Genomic DNA, 20,635 nt, shown 5'->3' with positions numbered 1-20,635 from the left:
GAATATATATTGAACAAACAGAGGATTCAAGAACTTAAAAAAAAACCTCAATTCACAACAATATAGGGGTTTGAATCTTCCCTTCCCCAGCACTTATTGTCTGTTTGACCATGGGCAAGTCACTTAACCTGAATCTCCTATGTAAAATTGTAATTAATTATACCTCACAAGACTGTTAAGAGAACTAAATGTGATACTGTACTATAACAGTTCATAAAAAAGTTAAAGTGCAAATGTCATCTATTTTGATTATTATTTCAAATCAGGAAAAACATGCAAACTAAAACTTTTTTTCATTCTTTATCATTTTACTTATATAGAAACTGAAAACTGTAATACAAGGAAGTAATTTATTCTTATCCAAAAATCTGCTGAAATTACTTTCACAGTGATATCAATATCCTTGATTTTGTACAATTTCAAATATAGACCAGAGGTGTTCTACTGCAGGTAGGAATAAAAGGGTGCACATATACTCTTTTGATTAGAATACAAGTAACAAGAAGAAAATAAATTAGATTCATTGTTCAATCAGACGTCAAGAACATAACCTACAATTACACAGGTAGTTTGTGCAAAAAGAAGTTTCTCCAAAACTTCTACCTTTAGTGCCTGACTAATTATACCAACTTTCTATTTTTCTTTGATTTTAAAAATATTATTGAGGCTGAAATGTTAGGCTTTTTGCTTTTACATTTTAAGAATTATATGTGTTATTAGTACATAGAAATTATTTACTTTACTAATAACTTTTTGAGAAATCAGAATAATATTTGTGGAGAGGAAAAAAAATAACTTGCTAAGCCTTTACTATTTGCTTACTAGCTGTGTGATCTTGGAAAAATTATTTCCCCTTTCTGTGCCTCAGTTTCCTAGTGTATAAAGTGAATGGGGTTGAATTAGATGATTTCTTCCAAATAAATTCTAGGCTTTTATTATTAATTTGAGTAGGAAATATGTATCAAAATTAGCGAATGCAATATGTGTGGTTGCATATAGCCCTTTATGTGCTAAGCAGTGTGATACTGGTGCAGTGGAAAGACCAATGAACAGGGAGTAAGAAACCTGATTTCTAGTCTTTGTTCTTCCACTAATTAACTGTTTAATCTTGCCTGGTTCATATAATCTCTGATTTAGGTGCCTCAAGATGAATTTGAATTAAATTGTGTGATTTTTATGATTCTTTGAAATATGAGGGATGAATTAAGCACATCTGTGTAAAATCCTAATTTTTATGCTTATTTGGTAAAGTAATTTTCATATATTTCTTACCCTCATTCCTTCAAACCGAGACAGTGCTCTCAGAGGTCTTAAAGCTCTTAGTGTTCGAAGGGATTTTATGGCACCAAGTTCTGAGTAGCCCAGAGCATTGGCTACCAAGCTGACCAAGGATACCTATGAATATCAAAAGACAAAAAGAGGAAATGTAATTAAGCCATTCTGATATAAAATGGCCAAGGATATAAATTGCCATATATTAACGAGAGAAATAGATCTACTTGAAATTTTTTTAATCACTTAATAAATGCATATTTTACTAACTGACTGTAAGATCATGGGCAGTTAATTCATTTAACCTTTTTGAGCACTGTTTTCTTCATCTGTAAAATGATGATAATACCTCCCTCATAGGGTTTTGTGCAGATCAGATGTACATATTTATGTAAATTGCTTTGTAAATGTCAGGTATCATTATCAGTATTATATCAAGTTAAATTACTTAACTAGTTGGATGAACTATAGGCTGTACATGACATAGCTCTGTATCTCTATAAACTCTAGTTCCATAAAAAAAATAATTGAATACTTAAGTATTTTGATGAATCTGATTTTATTGATGATTGTTCTCTTTCCAATGTACAGACCACAGATCTTCTCATCTTGGCTTATTCTTTTCCATGTCCTTCCATAAATCCTCCCCACAGAGAATCTGTCCAATTTGTAAGGGTCTCTATGTATGTCTGTCTTTTAACATAGGTACCAGTGCAGCATATGTTCCTTGTATATGTTATTACTTTTTGTTACTACATAGCCATGGAACCTCATTTTCTTCTGGCCATACATCTCTTTGATGTTGTTGTCATTTGTGCCATTTATTTCATGAAATTCATTTTCGCAAATATAATGAAGCCTATTTACACCTACCATGTATTTTGGGGCGGGGGCAGGACAATGAGTGTTAAGTGACTTGCCCAGAGTAACACAGCTAGTAAATGTCAAGTGTCTGAGGCTGGATTTGAACTCAGGTCCTCCTGAATCCAGGGCAGGTGCTCTATCCACTGTGCCACCTAGTTGCCCCCATGTATTTCTCCATTATCTCTTGGGAACCTGCGATCTTACTTCTTCAGGATAGTGGTATTTCATTATTTGCACAGTCTTTCGTTTTAATATATTCAAAATTGATAAAGATATGCCCCTTTAAATATATTTTCTTTCACTATGTTTCAAGATGATTTATCAAATTGAACCAAAATCTGCCCAGAACCTATAAAAGTTATTGTGGAACAAATAGGGAAACACAAAGTGCTCAGTGACTGAGTTAAAACGGACCTTACTTCACTCAAAAAATTCTTGTTAAGAGAGCTTGAAATTAATTATTTTTGTGTAGTTATGGTGAATCTTCCCTGACCATTTAAAATTATCTGAGTACTATAGTTCTCAAATAAATTTATAGCCTGAGAATTATAACCAAAAAAAAAAACAAGTTATTGCAGTCCCTTTCCTCATGATTATAAACCTCAGAACTATTTCTGGGGTGCCTTCCTACCATAATTGCAACCATTATTTGTGAGGTCCGAGTAGGAAAATGCTTTAGTAGGGAAAAGTCCAGAGTTGCTGTCTTCCAGTTAGGTATCTTGATGCCACAGAGTTCAGGGACAGTGGGAATCACAAAATTTAGTAAGGTGAACCACACTACTGTTTCTCCATTGCTCAGCTGCTCTATATCTTGTAAACATTTGCAAAAAAAAAAAAATGAAGGCTTGAATCCTGCCCCCACAATTGGACTGAAAATTATTATGTATAAAAATCCATAAAGTAATTCCTATCATCATTTATAGGTTAGTAATTCATAACAGACTGAAGCAGAAGATGAAAAAAGTAATTCTAAAATGATTACTTTTGTTATCCAAATTACTCTAACAGAAATTTTGTAATTTGTTCAATCACTGCCTTTATTTTGTTATTACTTGTAAAAGATTTATTTTTACTTAAGGCAAAAACTCTGCCTAGATGCTTTCCTGACCTTCAGACCCACATTACCAACCTACTTTAAAATTTTTTCCAATTGCATGTAAAGATAGTTTTTTGAGTTCCAAATTTTTCTCCCCCTTCTCTCCCTCCTCATCCCAAAGCCAGCAAGCAATATAATATAGATTATACATTACAATCATATTAAACATATTTCCATATTAGTCATGGTGTAAGAGAAAAATAAGAACAGAAGAAAAAAGCGAGAAAGAATAAACAACAACAAAATAGTGTGCTTTGATTTGTATTAAAACTCCATAGCTCTTTTTCTGAACATGGAAAGCATGCTCTACCATGAGTCTTTAGGCATTGTATTGGATTATTGTATTGCTGAGAGGAGTTGTCTACCACAGATCAACTGCTTTTTGAACATTTTGAAATGTAGCATAGGTATCTCAAATGAATCATGTCCAAAAAAGAACTCATCTTTACCTCTAATCTCACACCTCTTTTGAACTTGCCTATTACTTCCACAAAGTTGATTTTTTTTTTTTTGGCAGGGTAATGAGGGTTAAGTGACATGCTCAGGGTCACACAGCTAGTAAGTGTCAAGTGTCTGAGGCTGGATTTGAACTCAGGTCCTCCTGAATCCAGGGCCAGTGCTTTATCTCCTGCGCCACCTAGCTGCTCCCTCCCCTAATACTTCCAATGGCACCATCATCCTTCAAGTCACACAGGTTCACAACCTTGATATCAACTTCAACTACTTATTCTCACCCACCTGACACATTCAATTAGTTGTCTAATCTTTTTTCTATCTCCATGACATCTCTAGCATGTATTTCTTCCTTCAACTCAAACAACCACTGCCATGATTGAGGCCCTCATCATGTCTCATCTGGATTATTTTAAAAGTTCCTAATTGGTCTCCCTGCCTCAAGCATCTCCCTGGAACTTCAGATTATCTGACACTCAGCAGCCAAAGTGATTTTCCTGAAGCACTGATCTGACCATGTCATCCTCCCCTGCTCATAAAGCTCCAGTGGCTCCACGTTGCCTCTATGATAAAATATAAACTTTCCTGATCAATATTTAAAGCTCTTCATAACCTTGGCCCCTTACCTCCCTGGCCTTCTTACACATAATTCCTGTCCACATACATGGGGGTTCAATCTTATTGGTCTAATAGCTGTGCATCAACAGGACACTTTATCTGCATCTTCATGACTTTACACTGGCTATCTGTCATGCCTGGAATGCTCTCCCTCCATTCCCCTACTTCATAGAGTCCCTTGAGGTAAGGTTCGACTCACATGCCACCCAGCTTCAACAGAAGGCTTTCCTGGTTCTCTTAGCTCCTGAGGTCTTCTTTTCCAAGGTTACCCTGTGTCTCGTGTCTTTGTATGTTTCCTATGTATCATATGTACAATATACAACACATTATAATACAACATGCCATAGCTGATATGTTACACATATATTACATGTTACCTCATGCCATCTCTTTACATGTTTCCACATAGAATTGCATATGTATATGTTGTTTTCCTTGATAGAATGTAAGGTGCTTAAGGGTAGGGACTATTTCATTTTTGGTCTTCTATCCCTAGCACCTACTACCTAGCATAGTTCCTGGCACATAGTAGGTGTTTAATAATACTTGCTGCCTTACCTTGCCTGTTGTATTTTTCACATCATATTGTTCTTTTAAATATAATGGCAAAAAAGACAAAAATAGACATACTGGTATTATGCACTTATGTACATTTGTCTACTATAGTTTCTCCTGAGATCTCTGAATTAGAGCTGTCAAATATATATATATATATATATATATCCATAATTCTCTATAGTTTGTGATACTTAGCAGTTGACTGCATATTATTTATAGAAATAAAAACTCCCAACATATCTAAATGCATTAGAAACAAAGACAATTACTTATTTTTACAAAATGAAATTAATTTTACTTAGAAATAAAAAACTAGCACTTTGAAAGAGCTTATAAAGTCTGTTGCTAAAATGTCAATGAAATTCTTATCCTCCAATTTTCAGCCCTCTAGCAGTTAGCAGAATTACTCCATAACAATTATGATAGAATCTGCATATTTTTCAAGGAAAACAATATTTATTAAGTACCTACTAAGTGCCAAGCACTATTCTTAGCCCTGGAGATATAAGAAAGACAAAAATTATCTCTACCCTCAAGGAGCTCAGAATCTACTATATACAAATGATATGTACAATATCAATTTGAGTTAATCTCATAGGAGAGGCACTAACATTGAGGAGTTATAAAGTCTTCTTGCAAAAGATGGGATTTCAGCTGACCCATAAAGGAAACCAGGTGGCAGAGACAAGGGAGAAACTTCAAGCATGTTGTTGCTTGTCCTCTGTTCTCGAAGAGGACCATGACATCAGGAGGTGATAGCATGACTTGCAGTGAATTGGATTTAAATGAGGGAGGGCTGTGCAAAGTCACCAGCCTTACTCTTCTCTAAGCATGGTGCACAGCCGGTCGGAAAGCATGTAGTGAGGATATGCTGTGCTGTGTTCCAAGAACAATAAAGAGGCCAGTGTCATTGGATGGTAGTGTCCATGGAAAGAGGTAATGTATAAGAAGCCTAGAAAACTAGGAAGGGGTCTGGATGTGAAGAACTTTAAAACCAGAGGATTTTATATTTGATACTTCAGGTAATCATGAGCCGCTGAAGTTTATTGCATTATGGTCATGTGCATGCTATTTTCCAACAATATATTTGAAGTGATAGCCTCCTGAGAGTTTTCAAATCTAATGACTGCTCCCTATATTTGGTGATTAATAGGTACTGCCAAAAGGTACTTGGAAAGAATCTTTAGAAACAGAAAAGAGTCGTATTTAAAACAAAACAAAACAAAACATTGCTACTGTTTGAAAAGAGGGGGTTTAAAAAGGGAAGATACAGGAAATGAATGAATTGCTGGTTAAAAAGATAAGTGTTAGAAAAAATGACGTGGATTTCTGGACAAAGGGATGTATCTGATGAGTACCAAGAAGAATGAATGTATTTCTTGAGTATACGTAAGCCATAAACCTGTCCCTCGTACAGTGTCTTGAGAATCTGTTCATGCCCTTGTTTTATTCAACATTTATTATCAGTGACTTGGATTAAGGCAGAAATGGCATGCTTATCAAATTTGTGTATCACAGAGTAGGGATGAATACCAGAAGAGAGGGGTCTATGGCTACATAGCAGTTCACAAAATAAGATTTGGAGTTTTTAATGGACCTTAAGTTCAAAATGAGCCAACGATTCCAGCAAAAAGATAACACCATACTATTTTAGACATAATAACAAAAGGATAGCATCCAGCACCTCACCTCCCCATCCCCATCCCTGACCACAGGTCCTGCTTCCAGTGTTGCTCTAATAGCCATCATCCAAGGAAGCAACTACTGCGGAGAAGGGACAAGCCATTCCAACCAACTGCTACACATAGGACAGGAAGCCAGCTGAGCTGAAACAGCACAGCACCCTGAGGGAGAGACACGAGGCAGAATGTCCTGGACAAGTCAAACCACTACCATGACTTTGATTACCATCTCCCCTCAGAACCTGATGGAGACAGCCCAGGATCTTGAGTCCCAGCATAATGGTCTCCACATAGTAGCTACTGAATAAATATGTGTTAGTTTGACTGATCTGAGTAATTAAAAGATACATGGGCCATATACTCCACAAATTATATTTGTCAACAAATGTTTCTTATATTTGTAAACAAAAAGACGCATATTTTGTATATAGACGCAGCTCTGTAATGTTCAATTTATGTGGCAAGTACTCTCACTACATGCCTCTCTTATTTTTTCAGGAAATTTCTGAAGTCATTTTATAGATAGAAAAAATTGTTGCTGTTTGTTGGCATGATTGTTTTTGTTTTAATCATGACTGCATCATAAATTGGAAAGTTTTATGGATGTGCTCCCTAACCCCAATACATACACATTTAAATGAAACTTTTTACTGTAAAGATGCTTTTTTCATATTCACCAATTCTCTATAAGCAAGAAAAAAGGACACCAATTTTCACAAATTAAGGCTACTTATTTACTACAGCATGTATACAAATATGGAATTTTCAGATGTAAATTATTTTTGAATCCTGATGCTGTTTCTGTTGTAGAAATAGTTTGTTGGTACTGTTGATTTTTTTCTGGTTGTAATGAAAATAAAAACACAACAAACCACTGGATGGGGAGTGAGAAGACCTGGTTTCTATAACTTACTAGCGGTGTAACCTTGGCAAAACATTTCATTTCCTTGGACTTTTGTTTCCTCCGTTTTAAATGAGGGCATTGGACTAAGTAAATTATCTTTAATATTTTTCACCTCTAAATTTAAATTTTTTTATTTTTTAAATTTAAAAATTACCTTTAATTATTTTTCTGATTCTGGGATTCTAAGAAGATTAACAGAAAATGACACTGATTTATGTCAAAAGGAATATAACTGATGATAGCATAATTCAGCTTAAATCTATTATCACTATTGGAAAATGTACTGGATGTACAGAGCAACTAGGAGGTTCAATGGGAGAGAGCACTGGACCTGGAGTAAGGAGGATCTGAGTTCAAATCTGACCCCAGATACTTACTAGCTATGTGACCCTGGCAAGTCACTTAACCCTGTTTTCCTCACTTTCCTCACCTGTAAAATGAGCTAGAGAAGGAAATGCCAAACCACTCCAGTATCTTTGCCAAGAATAACCCATATGGAGTCTTGAAGCATTGGACACAACAGACAAATAAATGAACAATGAAAGTAGAAGTACAAGCCCTAATCATAGTAGCATCATCTTTCTATATATAATGCAGCCATGTATACAGTTTTTCAAAAGCCCCCCTTCCGTTTTGTTTGTTTTTACTTTAAAAAGCTTACTGGGGAGGGGTACCGTTTGAAGATTGTGATTTCAAGGGCATACTGAAAATATAAAATACCAAACTGGGAAAAAGGAAGTTAGTTTTCTTATATTCTATTTGAAGAAACACTAAAGAATTCTCGTCTCTTCTCCATGACTATAGGATAGATTTAAATGAAGGTTGAAAGGCTATTTTTCTTTTTTTTTTTTTCTTTTTTTTTTTTTTAAGGCAATGAGGGTTAAGTGACTTGCCCAGGGTCACACAGCTAGTAAGTGTCAAGTGTCTGAGGCCGGATTTGAACTCAGGTACTCCTGAATCCAGGGCCGGTGCTTTAACCACAGAAAAGCTATTTTTCTAATACATATTCAAACAATCTTAGTTTATTTGTCAGGAAACTATGCATTTGATGACCATGCTCATTCTTGTATAGTGGGAAGGAGGACTGATCGAAATAATCTATGATCAATTGATTCCCCACTTATTTGATGAAATTCCAGAATATAATGGGGTAGGTAACAGAGACAGTGGTCTTAAGGTCTTAAATAAATGCAAAAGTGTATCTTCACTCTATTATCACTTTATGAGATACAAAGAATCAAGCTTGATGGAATTCGAGAGCTAGCCATTGATTGGCCAAAAGATCAGCTATGTACCTAGTGGTCCTTTAGAAAGTAAGACATACTTTTTAAGGATTAGTCAAAGCAAGAGGTAGTTTTAAGGGGTGTGAGACCTAACAATTGAGAAAAGAATCAGCTCTGGAAGGAATTATTTATTGCTTTTCACGGGAGGTACCTAATTGGTCGTGGAATCTTGCAACAGACCTTTTTATCTAATAGGTTCATTGTATCATAGACTTTAAAGGCCATCTAGCCAAACGCTGTTATTTTACAGATGAGTATACCAATGGCCAAAAAAGTGAAGTGAACTTAGCAAGGTCACACTATTAATAAGCGTGAGAGGTAGGATTTGAACCCAGGACATCTGAATCCAAATCCATTGCACTTTCCATTGTACCAGCAGGTACCACGTTGCAGAGAGTAGGCCCAGTCAATTGAGGCAAGAAACATTTCCTAGGAGAGTGAGCTCTGTGAGATAAGAAGGTCCAAGTCCTGGCTTTCAGAAGTTGAGTTGCAAAGACAAAATAGTGTAGGGATCACAGCTTAGAAAACTTCCCAGCAGGGATGGTTTACCCAGGGTGAACAGTTTGGAGATACCATTAAAAGAGATAGGATGGGGGCAGCTAGGTGGTACAGTGGATAGAGCACCAGCCCTAGATTCAGGAGGACCTCAGTTCAAATTCGGCCTCTGACACTTAACACTTACTAGCTATATGACTCTGGGCAAGTCACTTAACCCCAATTGCCTCACCAAAAAAAAAAAAAATTATTAAAAGAGATAGGACAAACACTAATGCATTGTTGGTGGAGCTGTGAACTGATCCAACCATTCTGGAGAGCAATTTGGAATTATGCCCAAAGGGTGATAAAGCTGTGCATACCCTTTGACCCAGCAATTCCACTTTTAGGTCTTTTCCCCAAAGAAATCATGGAAGGGGGAAAGGGACCCACATGTACAAAAATATTTATAGCTGCTCTTTACGTGGTAGCAAGGAATTGGAAGTTGAGGGAGTTCCCATCAATTGGGGAATGACTGGACAAGTTGTGCTATATGAATACAATGGAATACTATTGTGCTGTAAGAAATGATGAGCAGGAGGAGTTCAGAGAAACCCGGAGGGTCTTACATAAGCTGATGATGAGTGAAATGAGCAGAACCAGAAGAACATTGTACACAATATCATCAACATTGAGTGTTGACCTACTGTGATGGACTATATTCTTCTCACCAATGCAATGGTACAGAAGAGTTCCAGGGAACTCATGATAGAAGAGGATCTCCAAATCCAAGAAAAAAAAAAAAGAACTGTGGAGTATAGATGCTGATTGAACCATACTATTTCTTTTGTTTTGGGTGCTGTTGGGTTTTTTTTTTCTATTTTGGGGCTTTGCATCACTGCTCTGATTTTTTCTCTTGTAACAGGATTAATGCAGAAATAGGATTAATGTTATTATGTGTATATATATGTGTGTGTATATCTATATATCTATATGTATATGTATATAGATATATAGATATAACCTATATCAGATTACCTGCTGTCTAGGGGAGGGGGGAGGGAGGGAGGAAAATCTGAAATTGTAAAGCTTGTATAAACAAAAGTTGAGAACTATCTTTACATGTAACGGAAAAAATAAAATACCTTTTATGTAAAAAAAAAAATGAGCTGGAGAAAGGAAAAAAAAAAAGATAGGACAGGGGGCAGCTAGATGGCGCAGTGGATAAAGAAGGACCTGAGTTCAAATGTGGCCTCAGACACTTGACACTTACTAGCTGTGTGACCCTGGGCAAGCCACTTAACCGTCAGTGTCCCACTAAAGAGAGAGAGAGAGAGAGAGAGAGAGAGAGAGAGAGAGAGAGAGAGAGAGAGAGAGAGAGAGAGAGAGAGAGAGGAGAGAGAGGAGAGAGAGAGAAAGGACATTGGGGCCCTACAATACCAGCGCTAGGAAATGAATTGCCTGGGCCATGTGTGTTGCCCTACATGTGTGCCTCTCTACTAGTGGGCTCTTTGTGTGTGCCCACTCTTCTTATTGATGCTGTGTATAAATACACAAATTAGTGAATACTCACAAATGTGGGAAATTGTGATTCAGGTTTATAGAGGGAATGTTTTCTAGCTATTTATATAATGCCATCTGAGTAAATGCCTTTGTTTAAAGCTCTATCTATTAAAAGTATTAGGGCACAAAAAGCTCATAGTCAAATGTAGAAAGACAGAAATAGTAAATGCATCCTTCTCAGATCATGATGCAATAAAAATTACAAGTAATAAAGAGCCATGGAAAAGTAGACTGAAAATTAATTGGAAACTAAATAATCTCATCCTAAAGAATGAATGGGTCAAACAACAAGTCATAGAAACAATCAATAACTTCACCTAAGAGAATGACAATAATGAGACAACATATCAAAACCTATGGGATGCAGCCAAAGCAGTTATTAGGGGAAATTTTATATCTCTAAATGCTTACATGAATAAAAAAGACAAAGAGGAGATCAATAAATTGGGCATGCAAGTAAAAAAGCTAGAAAAAGAACAAATTAAAAATCCCCAGTTAAGTACTAAGTTAGACATGCAGAAAAACAAAGGAGAAATTAATAAAATTGAAAGCAAGAAAACTATAGAATTAATCGATAAAACTAAGAGCTGCTTTTATGAAAAAATCAATAAAATAGATAAACCTTTGGCTAATTTGATTTAAAAAACCTAAGAAAACCAAATTACCAGTATCAAAAATGATAGGGGTGAATTCACCACCAATGAAGTAGAAATTAAAGCAATAATTAGGAGCCATTTTGCCCAACTGTATGCCAATGAATTTGACAATCTAAATGAAATGGATAAATATTTACAAAAATACGAATTGCCCAGGTTAACTGAAGAGGAAATAAAATCCTTAAATAAGCCAATTTTAGAAAAATAAATTGAACAAACCATCAATGAACTCCCCAATGAACTTGCAGGGCCAGGTGGGTTTACAAGTGAATTCTACCAAACATTTAAAGAACAATTAATTCCAATACTATAAAAATTAATTTGGAAAAATAGGTGAATAAAGAGTTCTACCAAATTCCTTTTATGACGTAAATATGGTGTTGATACCTAAACCAGACAGAGCCAAAACAGAGAAAGCAAGTTAAAGACCAATTTCCTAATGAATATTGATGCAAAAATCTTAAATAAAATATTAGCAAGGAGAGTATAGCAAGTGATCACCAAGACAATACACTATGACCAGGTGGGATTTATACCAAGAATGCAAGGCTGGCTCAACATTAGGAAAACTATCAATATAATAAACCACATCAATAACAAAACTAACCAAAATAATATGATTATCTCAGTAGATTCAGAGAAAGTATTTGGCAAAATACAACACTCATTCCTATTAAAAACACTAGAGAGCATAGCAATAGGTGGAACTTTCCTTAAAATAATAAGCAGTATCTATCTAAAATCATCAGCAAACATTATATGTAATGGAGATAAGTTAGAGGCATTCCCAATAAGATCAGTGATGAGTGAAACAGGGATGTCCATTATCACCTCTATTATTTAATATTGTACTAGAAATGTTAGCTTTTGCAATAAGAGAAGAAAAAGGAATTAAGTGAATTAGAATAGGCAAGGAGGAAACAAAACTTTTACTCTGCAGATGATATGATGGTATACTTAGAGAATCCTAAAGAATCAACTAAAAAACTACTTGAAACAATTAACAACTTTAGCAAAGTTTCAGGATATAAAATAAACCCAAATAAATCATCAGCATTTCTATACATGACCAACAAAGCTCAGCAGCAAGAGATAGAAAGAGAAATTCCATTTAAGTAACTGTAGACAATATAAAACACTTGGGAGTCTACTTGCCAAGACAAACCCAGGAACTCTATGAACACAATTACAAAACACTTTTCACACAAATAAAATCAGATCTATATAATTGGAAAAAATATCAATTGCTCATGGATAAGCTGAGCTAATATAATAAAAATGACTATTCTACCTAAATTAATTTTCTTATTCAGTGCCATACCAATCAGACTACTAAAAATTATTTTATAGTTAGAAAAAATAACAATATTCATCTGGAAGAACAAAAAGTCAAGAATATCAAGGCAACTAATGAAAAAATGCACAAGAAGGTGGGCTAGCTGTACCAAATTTGAAGCTATACTATAAAGCAGCAGTCATCAAAACTATTTGGTACTGGTTAAGAAATAGAGTGGTGGATCAATGGAATAGGTTAGGCACAGGAGACGTAGTAATAAATGACTATAGTAATCTACTGTTCGATAAATCCAAAGACGCCAGCTTCTGGGATAGGAACTCAGTATTTGACAAAAACTCCTGGGAAAACTGGAAGACAGTATGGCAGAAACTAGGCATGGACCAATATCTTACACTGTATACCAAAATAAGGTCAAAATGTGTACATGATTTAGATATAAAGGGTGATACCATAGGTAAATTAGGAGAGGAAGGAGTAGTTTACCTCTTAGATCTATGGAGAAAACAATTTATGTCCAAACAAGAGAAAGAGAATATTATGAAATGCAAGTTGAATGACTTTGATTACATTAAATGAAATAGATTTTGTACAAACAGAAGCAATACAGCCGAAATTAGAAAGGAGGCAGAAACCTGGGAAATAATCTTTACAGCCAGTATTTCTGATAAAGGCTTCATTTCTAAAATATATAGGGAACTAAATCAAATTCATAAGAATGTGAATCATTCCCCAGTTGAGAAATGATCATGGGATATGAATAGGCAGTTTTCAGATGAAGAAATCAAAGATATCTATTGTCATATAAAAATGCTCTAAATCACTATTGATCAGAGAAATGCAAATTAAAGCAACTCTGAGGTACCACCTGGCACCTATCAGATTGGCTAATATGATGAAAAAGGAAAATAATAAATGTTGGAGACACTGTGAAAAAAATTGGAATACTAATGCATTGTTGGTGGAGCTGTGAACTGATCCAACCATTCTGGAGAGTAATTTTGAACTATGCCCAAAGGGCTATGTGATTGTTCATACCCTTTGGCCCAGTAACACCACTACTATGTCTGTATCTCAAAGACATCATAGAAGAGGGAAAAGGACCCACATGTACAAAAATATTTATAGCAACTCTCTTTGTGGTGGCAAAGAATTGGAAATCAAGGGAATGCCCATCAATTGGGGAATGGCTAAACAAGTTGTCAATATGAATGTAATGGAGTACTATTGTGCTGTAAGAAATGATGAGCAGGAGGATTTCAGAGAAACCTAGAAGGACTTATATGAACTGATGCTGACTGAGAGGAGCAGAACCAGGACATGGTACACAGTAATAGCAACATTGTGTGATAGACTTGGCTCTTCTCATCAGTGCAATTATCCAAAACAATTTCAAAGGACTAATGATAGAAAATATTCTCAACATCCAGAAAAAAAGAATTGGATTCTGAATGCAGATTGGACTGTACTGTTTCTACTTTTGGGCTGTTTTTTCCCTTCTTTTTTGAGGTTTTTCCCTTGTGCTCTGATTCTTCTTTCACAATATGACTAATCCAGAAATATGTTTAATGTGATTTTACATATATGAGATATATCAGATTGCTTTCCGTCTTGGGGAGGAGGGAGGGAAGGGAGGATGGGAGAAAAATTTGGAACTAAAAATTCTATGAAAACAAATGTCAAAAACTATGCTTACATGTACCTGGAAAATAATAAAATACTTTTATTTTAAAAAGAAACACAAAGATATCAACTTCAGTGATAAGGACTCTATTTGACAAAGAACTACTGGGAAACTGGACCAACAGTATAGAAGAAATTAGAGTCAAATCAACATCTCACAACTTATACAAAGAAAACCTCCAAATGGCTATGTGACCTAGATATTAAAGGTATTATAAAGTATATTATATTTTATGTAAAATGTTTATACTTTATTATATTACTAAAATATATTATAGGTATATAAAATTATTATAAACAAATTAGAGAAATATGGAAAAATTACTTCTCAAATCTATGGAAAGGAGAAAAGCTCATAGCCAAACAAGAAATTGAGAGGAGTACATAATATAAAATTAATAATTTTAATTACCTACTATTGAAAATGTAAAGCTAAGATTAAAAGGGAAAAACAATTAAATGAGAAAAAATCTTTGCACAGCTATACCAGAGGTAGTCCTTTACCCAAAAAAGACCAAAAGCAAGAGGAAAAGGCCTTTTATGTCCAAAAATATTTATAGCAGCTCTTTTTGGGGTGGAAAAAAATGGAAAGTAAGAGGCTTTCCATCAATTGAGGAGTAACTGAATAAGTTGTGGTGTATGAATATGATGAAGTACTGTTGTGCTTTAAGAAATGAAGAAATAGGTGATTTAAAAAAGAAATGGAAAGACTTATGAACTGATATAGATTGAAGTTAGTAGAACCAGAGGAACAATTTATACTATAATATCAATATTATAAAAATGAACAATTTTGAGGAATTTTATAAACTGATAAAGAATGAAATGAATAGAACCTGGGGAAGAATTCATACAACAATAACAGCATTGCAAAATGAAACAACATTGAAAGCTGCAAGAATTAATGACCATTCATGATTCTAGAGAACAGATGATAGTTTGCGTACAATTTATTCTTTATAGAGTGATGATGGATTTAGAGTGCTGAATGAGAATATCTAATTTTTCATATAACCAATAAGAGAATTTGTTTTGATTGACTATACATATATTTTACAAGAAATTTATTGGGTTTGAATTGTCTTTCTACTCATAAAGGTAGTTCGTGGTAAAAGGTATCAGCTTGATGTAGTAGAAGGAGCATTAGAATTGGGGTCAGATTACCTGGATTCAAATCCCAAGTCCAAAACCTAATAGATATGTGATCTGGGCAAGTCAGTTAATCTCTCTATGGTTCTTTCAATTGTAAAATAGACATAGCTATACTTTGATCTCACAGGCCTGTTGTGTGTAAAGTACTTTGTAAAATTTAGAATGCTGTACTTATGAGTTACCCCATCACCACCAGCACCACTTCTCAGGGAAGCTGATGAGGTTTTTAAGGAGAGGGTTGAGTTGCTGGAGAAGACATCAACAAAGACAATGGAATAAACCTCTTTCAGCCATGTCAGCTCTCAGTGACTTCAAAAAATCTGAATTCTTTGAAGCCACCTAGTTAAATCCATACCAGAGCAAGAATCTCATTTTCAATATTGGCCTTCCCTTAATGACTTCACAACCTCATAAGACATCATAATTCATTTTAGTTAGCTATTTCTTGGCATCCAAAAATTTGCCTCTCCTAAAATGCTATAGTAATCTGTTGCCAAGACTTATTCTTTGAATTTAGATTTCCAGTACCCAGCACAGTATGAGGCCTGCAGTAGCCATTTAATACTTTTTTAGTGGTAAAAAAAATAGAAAAATCAATCAGTGGAACTGATTATGTATACAACATTCAAATGCATAGTAGCAGAATCTTCAAGGACAGCTGCTTATTTCCTTAACCGCAAAAGAAAAGCTTAAAACACCAAAAAAAAAAAAATTAAGAAAAAAATACCAAAAACCAAAACCAACTTCCTCAAAACCCAACATGCATTAATACATACTTAAAATATAAACCCTAACTCATTGTTTCTGATATATTCTCTTGAGGCAGGGAAGACTCCCAGGTATTTTGTGGAACTACTGACTAGATTTCATTTCACATCAGTCTTGCCTGTCCAAATGACAACCGAAAATCTAGCTAGGTCTTCTGTCCAACCAGACATGACTTTGGCTTTAGATTTGGGGCTAACAGGATCCTCCTGGTGAAGAGGCTCTTCTCCTTAAGGAGTCATTGTAAATGCAGGAATCACCTGCTACTTGGTACGGGGCACCAACTGAGGAATCCAGAACCTCCTGAACTTGCATTCTTGTAGTAGCCTCCTGGCTAGAAAAGTCTATCTCTTAGAATCACTGTTATGTCACTAAAGAAGATAAGATTCTTAGAGTTCTCCAATATCACACTACTGTACAAGTCCCTATCAGCATAATCCAGTTGTTTCCACTCCTCCTTAAAGTCCACGGTGACATGTTTCATGATAATTAATTGCTAGCAGGCCAGGGCTGGCTGGGCTCCCTGGGACTCCCCCAGGGCTCTGCGGGGCTACCTCAACCTGGGCCTAGGCACCAGCATCGGGCCATTCAGGCCTTCCAACCCCACCCCTCCTTCTTATTCTTCCCCTTGCCCTATTCCTTCTCCCACCACACCCAACCCCCAAACACTCCCTCCAGGCTCTGGAGAAGGTAGGCCCACAGGAGTAGGAGGGCAGAGGGCCAGCAAGTGGTTGAATAGGGCTGAGTCCAGATTGGGGCCACCAAAGAGCAGATGAGCTTGTTAGGCTGAGCGTGACTCAAGACAGATATTTGCTTATTGGTTGGGAACATTTTCTTTAAAATAAACAAACATTTATTGATCTTATTATCAAACATATTTGTGTTCTATAGAATGTTTTCTAAAAAATGCGACTTTCCTCTACCCTGCTCCCAATTCTGCCTTCAGTGGCCAAACCGAACAAGTCTCATCCCTCTTCCATATGATCAGTGTTCAATTACTTGAATACAACTATGATGTTCTCTCTCAATCTTCTTTTCTCTGATGTCAATAACCTTAGTTACTTTAACCAATTCTGATGTAGCAACATCCCGTGAAGTCCCTCCCCATCAAGGACTCTTATCTAGATTTTTTTAATAGGGGAATGCCACTGAACCTGGTCCTTAAGAGCATGTGAAAAGTGACACTTAGAACAGTTCCCCATAAGGAAGAGGCATCCAAGTCATAATGAAAGTGGGAAGAACCACTCCCAAAGGTGGACTGTGGCATTCCTAAAGAGATTCCCCCAACTTCTCAGGAGTCTTTCTTAAACCTTGAGAGGGAATGAGGCCAGACCATACCATTTTCCAGTATTTCAGTGTCCTTTCTACAAGGTGTCATTCTGAATAGAACACTATATTTTATGTGTGGTTAGATCCAGGCAGAGTGCACACTATTTCCTCTTTAATGTAAGCATCAAGTTTCTATGATAGAAAACTAGAAAATTTGGTCATGGGATGAGACAAAACAAAAATCCATAATGACCACAAGAAATGTGCAATTCAGTATCATCTTCTATCTTTTTACTGAATTACCAACATATCCAACTCCTAAAATTAAAAAGGCACTTCTCGTTTGATAATTTCTCATCTGTAAAAATGAGGAAGTTGGACTAAATAGCTTCTGAGGTACCTTCCAACTCATCCTATGATCAGGTTTAACTTACTGAGCTCAAAGCCATAATCCATTTAGTTCAGTAACAGCTAGCACTATAAAATATTGAGACAGCATAGCTATTTTCCATTATTTCACTATTAAAATGTTAGTTTTAATCCCCAAACATCTTGGTTTCCCTTAATAACCCCTTGTTGCTGTCTTTTTCATGCATTTGTTTAAATATCCTTTGAGCTAATTTGTTTATGGCTGATTTGACCCTATATGTAATGAATTAAATACATTTTCTTCTGTTGTATAAATAGTAGTTCCTTTTAATTTTTCTAAATTTACTTTTTTTTTTTCAAATTTGAAGAGATGACCTGCAGTCTTAGTTTATTTCAGGATTTGTTCAACAAGGCTAATTTTGTCAACTTTAATCATATTACTTTTACAGCTTTTGTCTTCTGATTCTAAATAAGAGACAGTGAAAGTTGGAGAGCTGGTAGAGAGCTGGGGTGGGAGACAAGAAAACCTGGCCTACCTAGTCCCACTTCTGACACATCTTGACTGTATGACCTTGGACTTTCAGTCCTGTAGGCAAGTCTCTAACATGATAAGTTGTAGAGGATGTGCTGGCCTGCACTGGTAAAGGGTTTCCTCATCCTGAAGTTCCCTATAGGAATGAAATTACAGGTCTAATACCTATCCCAAAGGATATCACTCATACCCATCCCATCATCTTATTTGTACTCCTTATCTGTTGAGTGGATCTTTACCATCACTGATATGCCTTCTTTTAACAATGACAACTGGATGGACATAGTATTTTAGGAGCAGTTTTAGACCTGGTCGCGTTGGAAAGCAATAAATGTTGTTTTTTTTTTTGTTTTTTTTTTGTACTGTAATGATTGGTTGTTTTATTGAGCAAATGCATTTGTTTTTCAAATGAAACAAAAGGGGGGACTGTAATGATTGGAATGATGCCACCTACTGGAGACTTGCTGTGGGAAAGCTCTGCCATGAGGAAAATGCCTCAGAGGCATTGTGGCTTTTCCTTGGCGTCAGGAAATGACGTTTACTCATGGGTGCTGTCTATCAAGGCTACCAGCCAATCAACTTGAGGAGCCTCCTATTTTCTGGGAGGAGACAGGAAGGAGGAAAGGAAGCCTGCGCGGAGAGCTCTCATGCTTTTGGGTTCCTGACTTGATGGTGGTGGCGGCAGAGGACTTCACAGGAAATTTGAGGAAAGATAGGAATGCCAGGCTGTTGGAATTCTGTTCTCAATCTTTTTCTTTCTATTTTCCAATAAACCCTTAAAAACCTAAACTCGTTTTATCAGTGATTTTAGTCAGTTTCCCCCAAAACTGGGGGAACAAATTAGAATCCACATTTAGAATCTTAATTTACACAGTACCCAATAGCCTGCTTGGTAATATACAATGTCCAGCTGGATTTTTAAGCCACAACAGCACATTCAGACTTGCACAGAATATTTTTAAATAAATATTTGTCAAATGTAACTGAATGACCCAATGTCAGTTTACAATGTTTACAATGACTGCTATGTCCCTTTCCTTGGGTACTTACTAATAACTTGAAGGTCATTAATATATATAGTGCCATGCATTAAGTGGTGACTAGCTGGTGCCTGACACAAGACCATCTAAACAACCAGGACAGCTACCTAGAAAAGTGCTTTCAAATCAACTTTAAAAGGCAAACTTAGTTGAGGAAAAAGAATCTCAGGAAGAAACTCAGATTCCAGGAAACCAGGCCCAGGAAGCATGAGACCCTGAGATCAGGAGATAGAGACCATGATTATACTAAATATGGAGGCCACCTCTGGAGGACAGCTCAGGATAGGGACAGGGTGGGTAGTTCTCCTGGTGTGCAGCCATTGGTAGAGGAAGCCTGCTGTCTAGTAGCTTATTTTAATCAATGATCCTTGTTAACTGAGTGATGAGATTGTTTCTGTGACTAAAGCAGAAGTCATTGTCCTTTAAATTTCAGTGCCAAGGAGCAAAGTCCGGTCACCCAACTCTGGTTATAGCTCTGCCTTGGCATATAACAGGCATTTAATGTTTGTTGAATTGAATTGAATTATCCTATAAGTATACTTTAGATTATTTTCCCCAAGACATTCTTGCCTTTGTTGAAAGTCATTGACTATGTTACCGTAATTCTCAGAGGCTCATTAGATCTTCTCACAATTTATTTTCATTAGCTTAGTATTCTACAAAAGAGCATAGTGTTTTCTATACATTTGTAGATCAATATCATTTATAAAAATGTGAACTAAAACAGTTAGTATTGATCTCTTGGGGATCATCACACCATTTTAATTTTTTCCATACAGCCATATATCCCTATTTGGGTTTCCTATCTTTAAATTAGTTTTCTAACCATAACAAAATATTCTCATGGGTGACATTGCAACTTATTTTTAAAATAGAATTTGGTTCAGTTCAACAAAAGCTTTTTAAAAGTCTAAACAATATGATTAAGCATTCATTCTGAGATACAGTGGGGCATAGTAGAGGGGAATACTGTATGTGGAGTCAGAAAATACTAATTTCAAATCTGACCTCTGACACTTAACAGCTCTGTTACTCTGGGTATGTCATTTAACCTCACTGAACTTTAATTAATTCACCAGTAAAATGACAAATAGTGAGGGCAGCACCT

The 20,635-nt window shown here is 35.9% G+C and overlaps 1 protein-coding gene across 1 annotated transcript in view; it reads right to left on the bottom strand.

Moving 5' to 3' along the window:
• The window catches only part of SCN3A (sodium voltage-gated channel alpha subunit 3), a 154,654-nt gene that overhangs the window by 15,335 nt on the left and 118,684 nt on the right, over window positions 1-20,635 (bottom strand). The window contains 1 exon segment of the mRNA XM_043992506.1: window positions 1,273-1,395. Coding sequence (XP_043848441.1) covers window positions 1,273-1,395 — 123 coding nt within the window.

Source organism: Dromiciops gliroides, chromosome 3, assembly GCF_019393635.1.
Source record: "Dromiciops gliroides isolate mDroGli1 chromosome 3, mDroGli1.pri, whole genome shotgun sequence".
In the NCBI taxonomy this organism is placed as follows: domain Eukaryota; kingdom Metazoa; phylum Chordata; class Mammalia; order Microbiotheria; family Microbiotheriidae; genus Dromiciops; species Dromiciops gliroides.
This window is presented reverse-complemented; position numbering and strand designations above follow the sequence as displayed.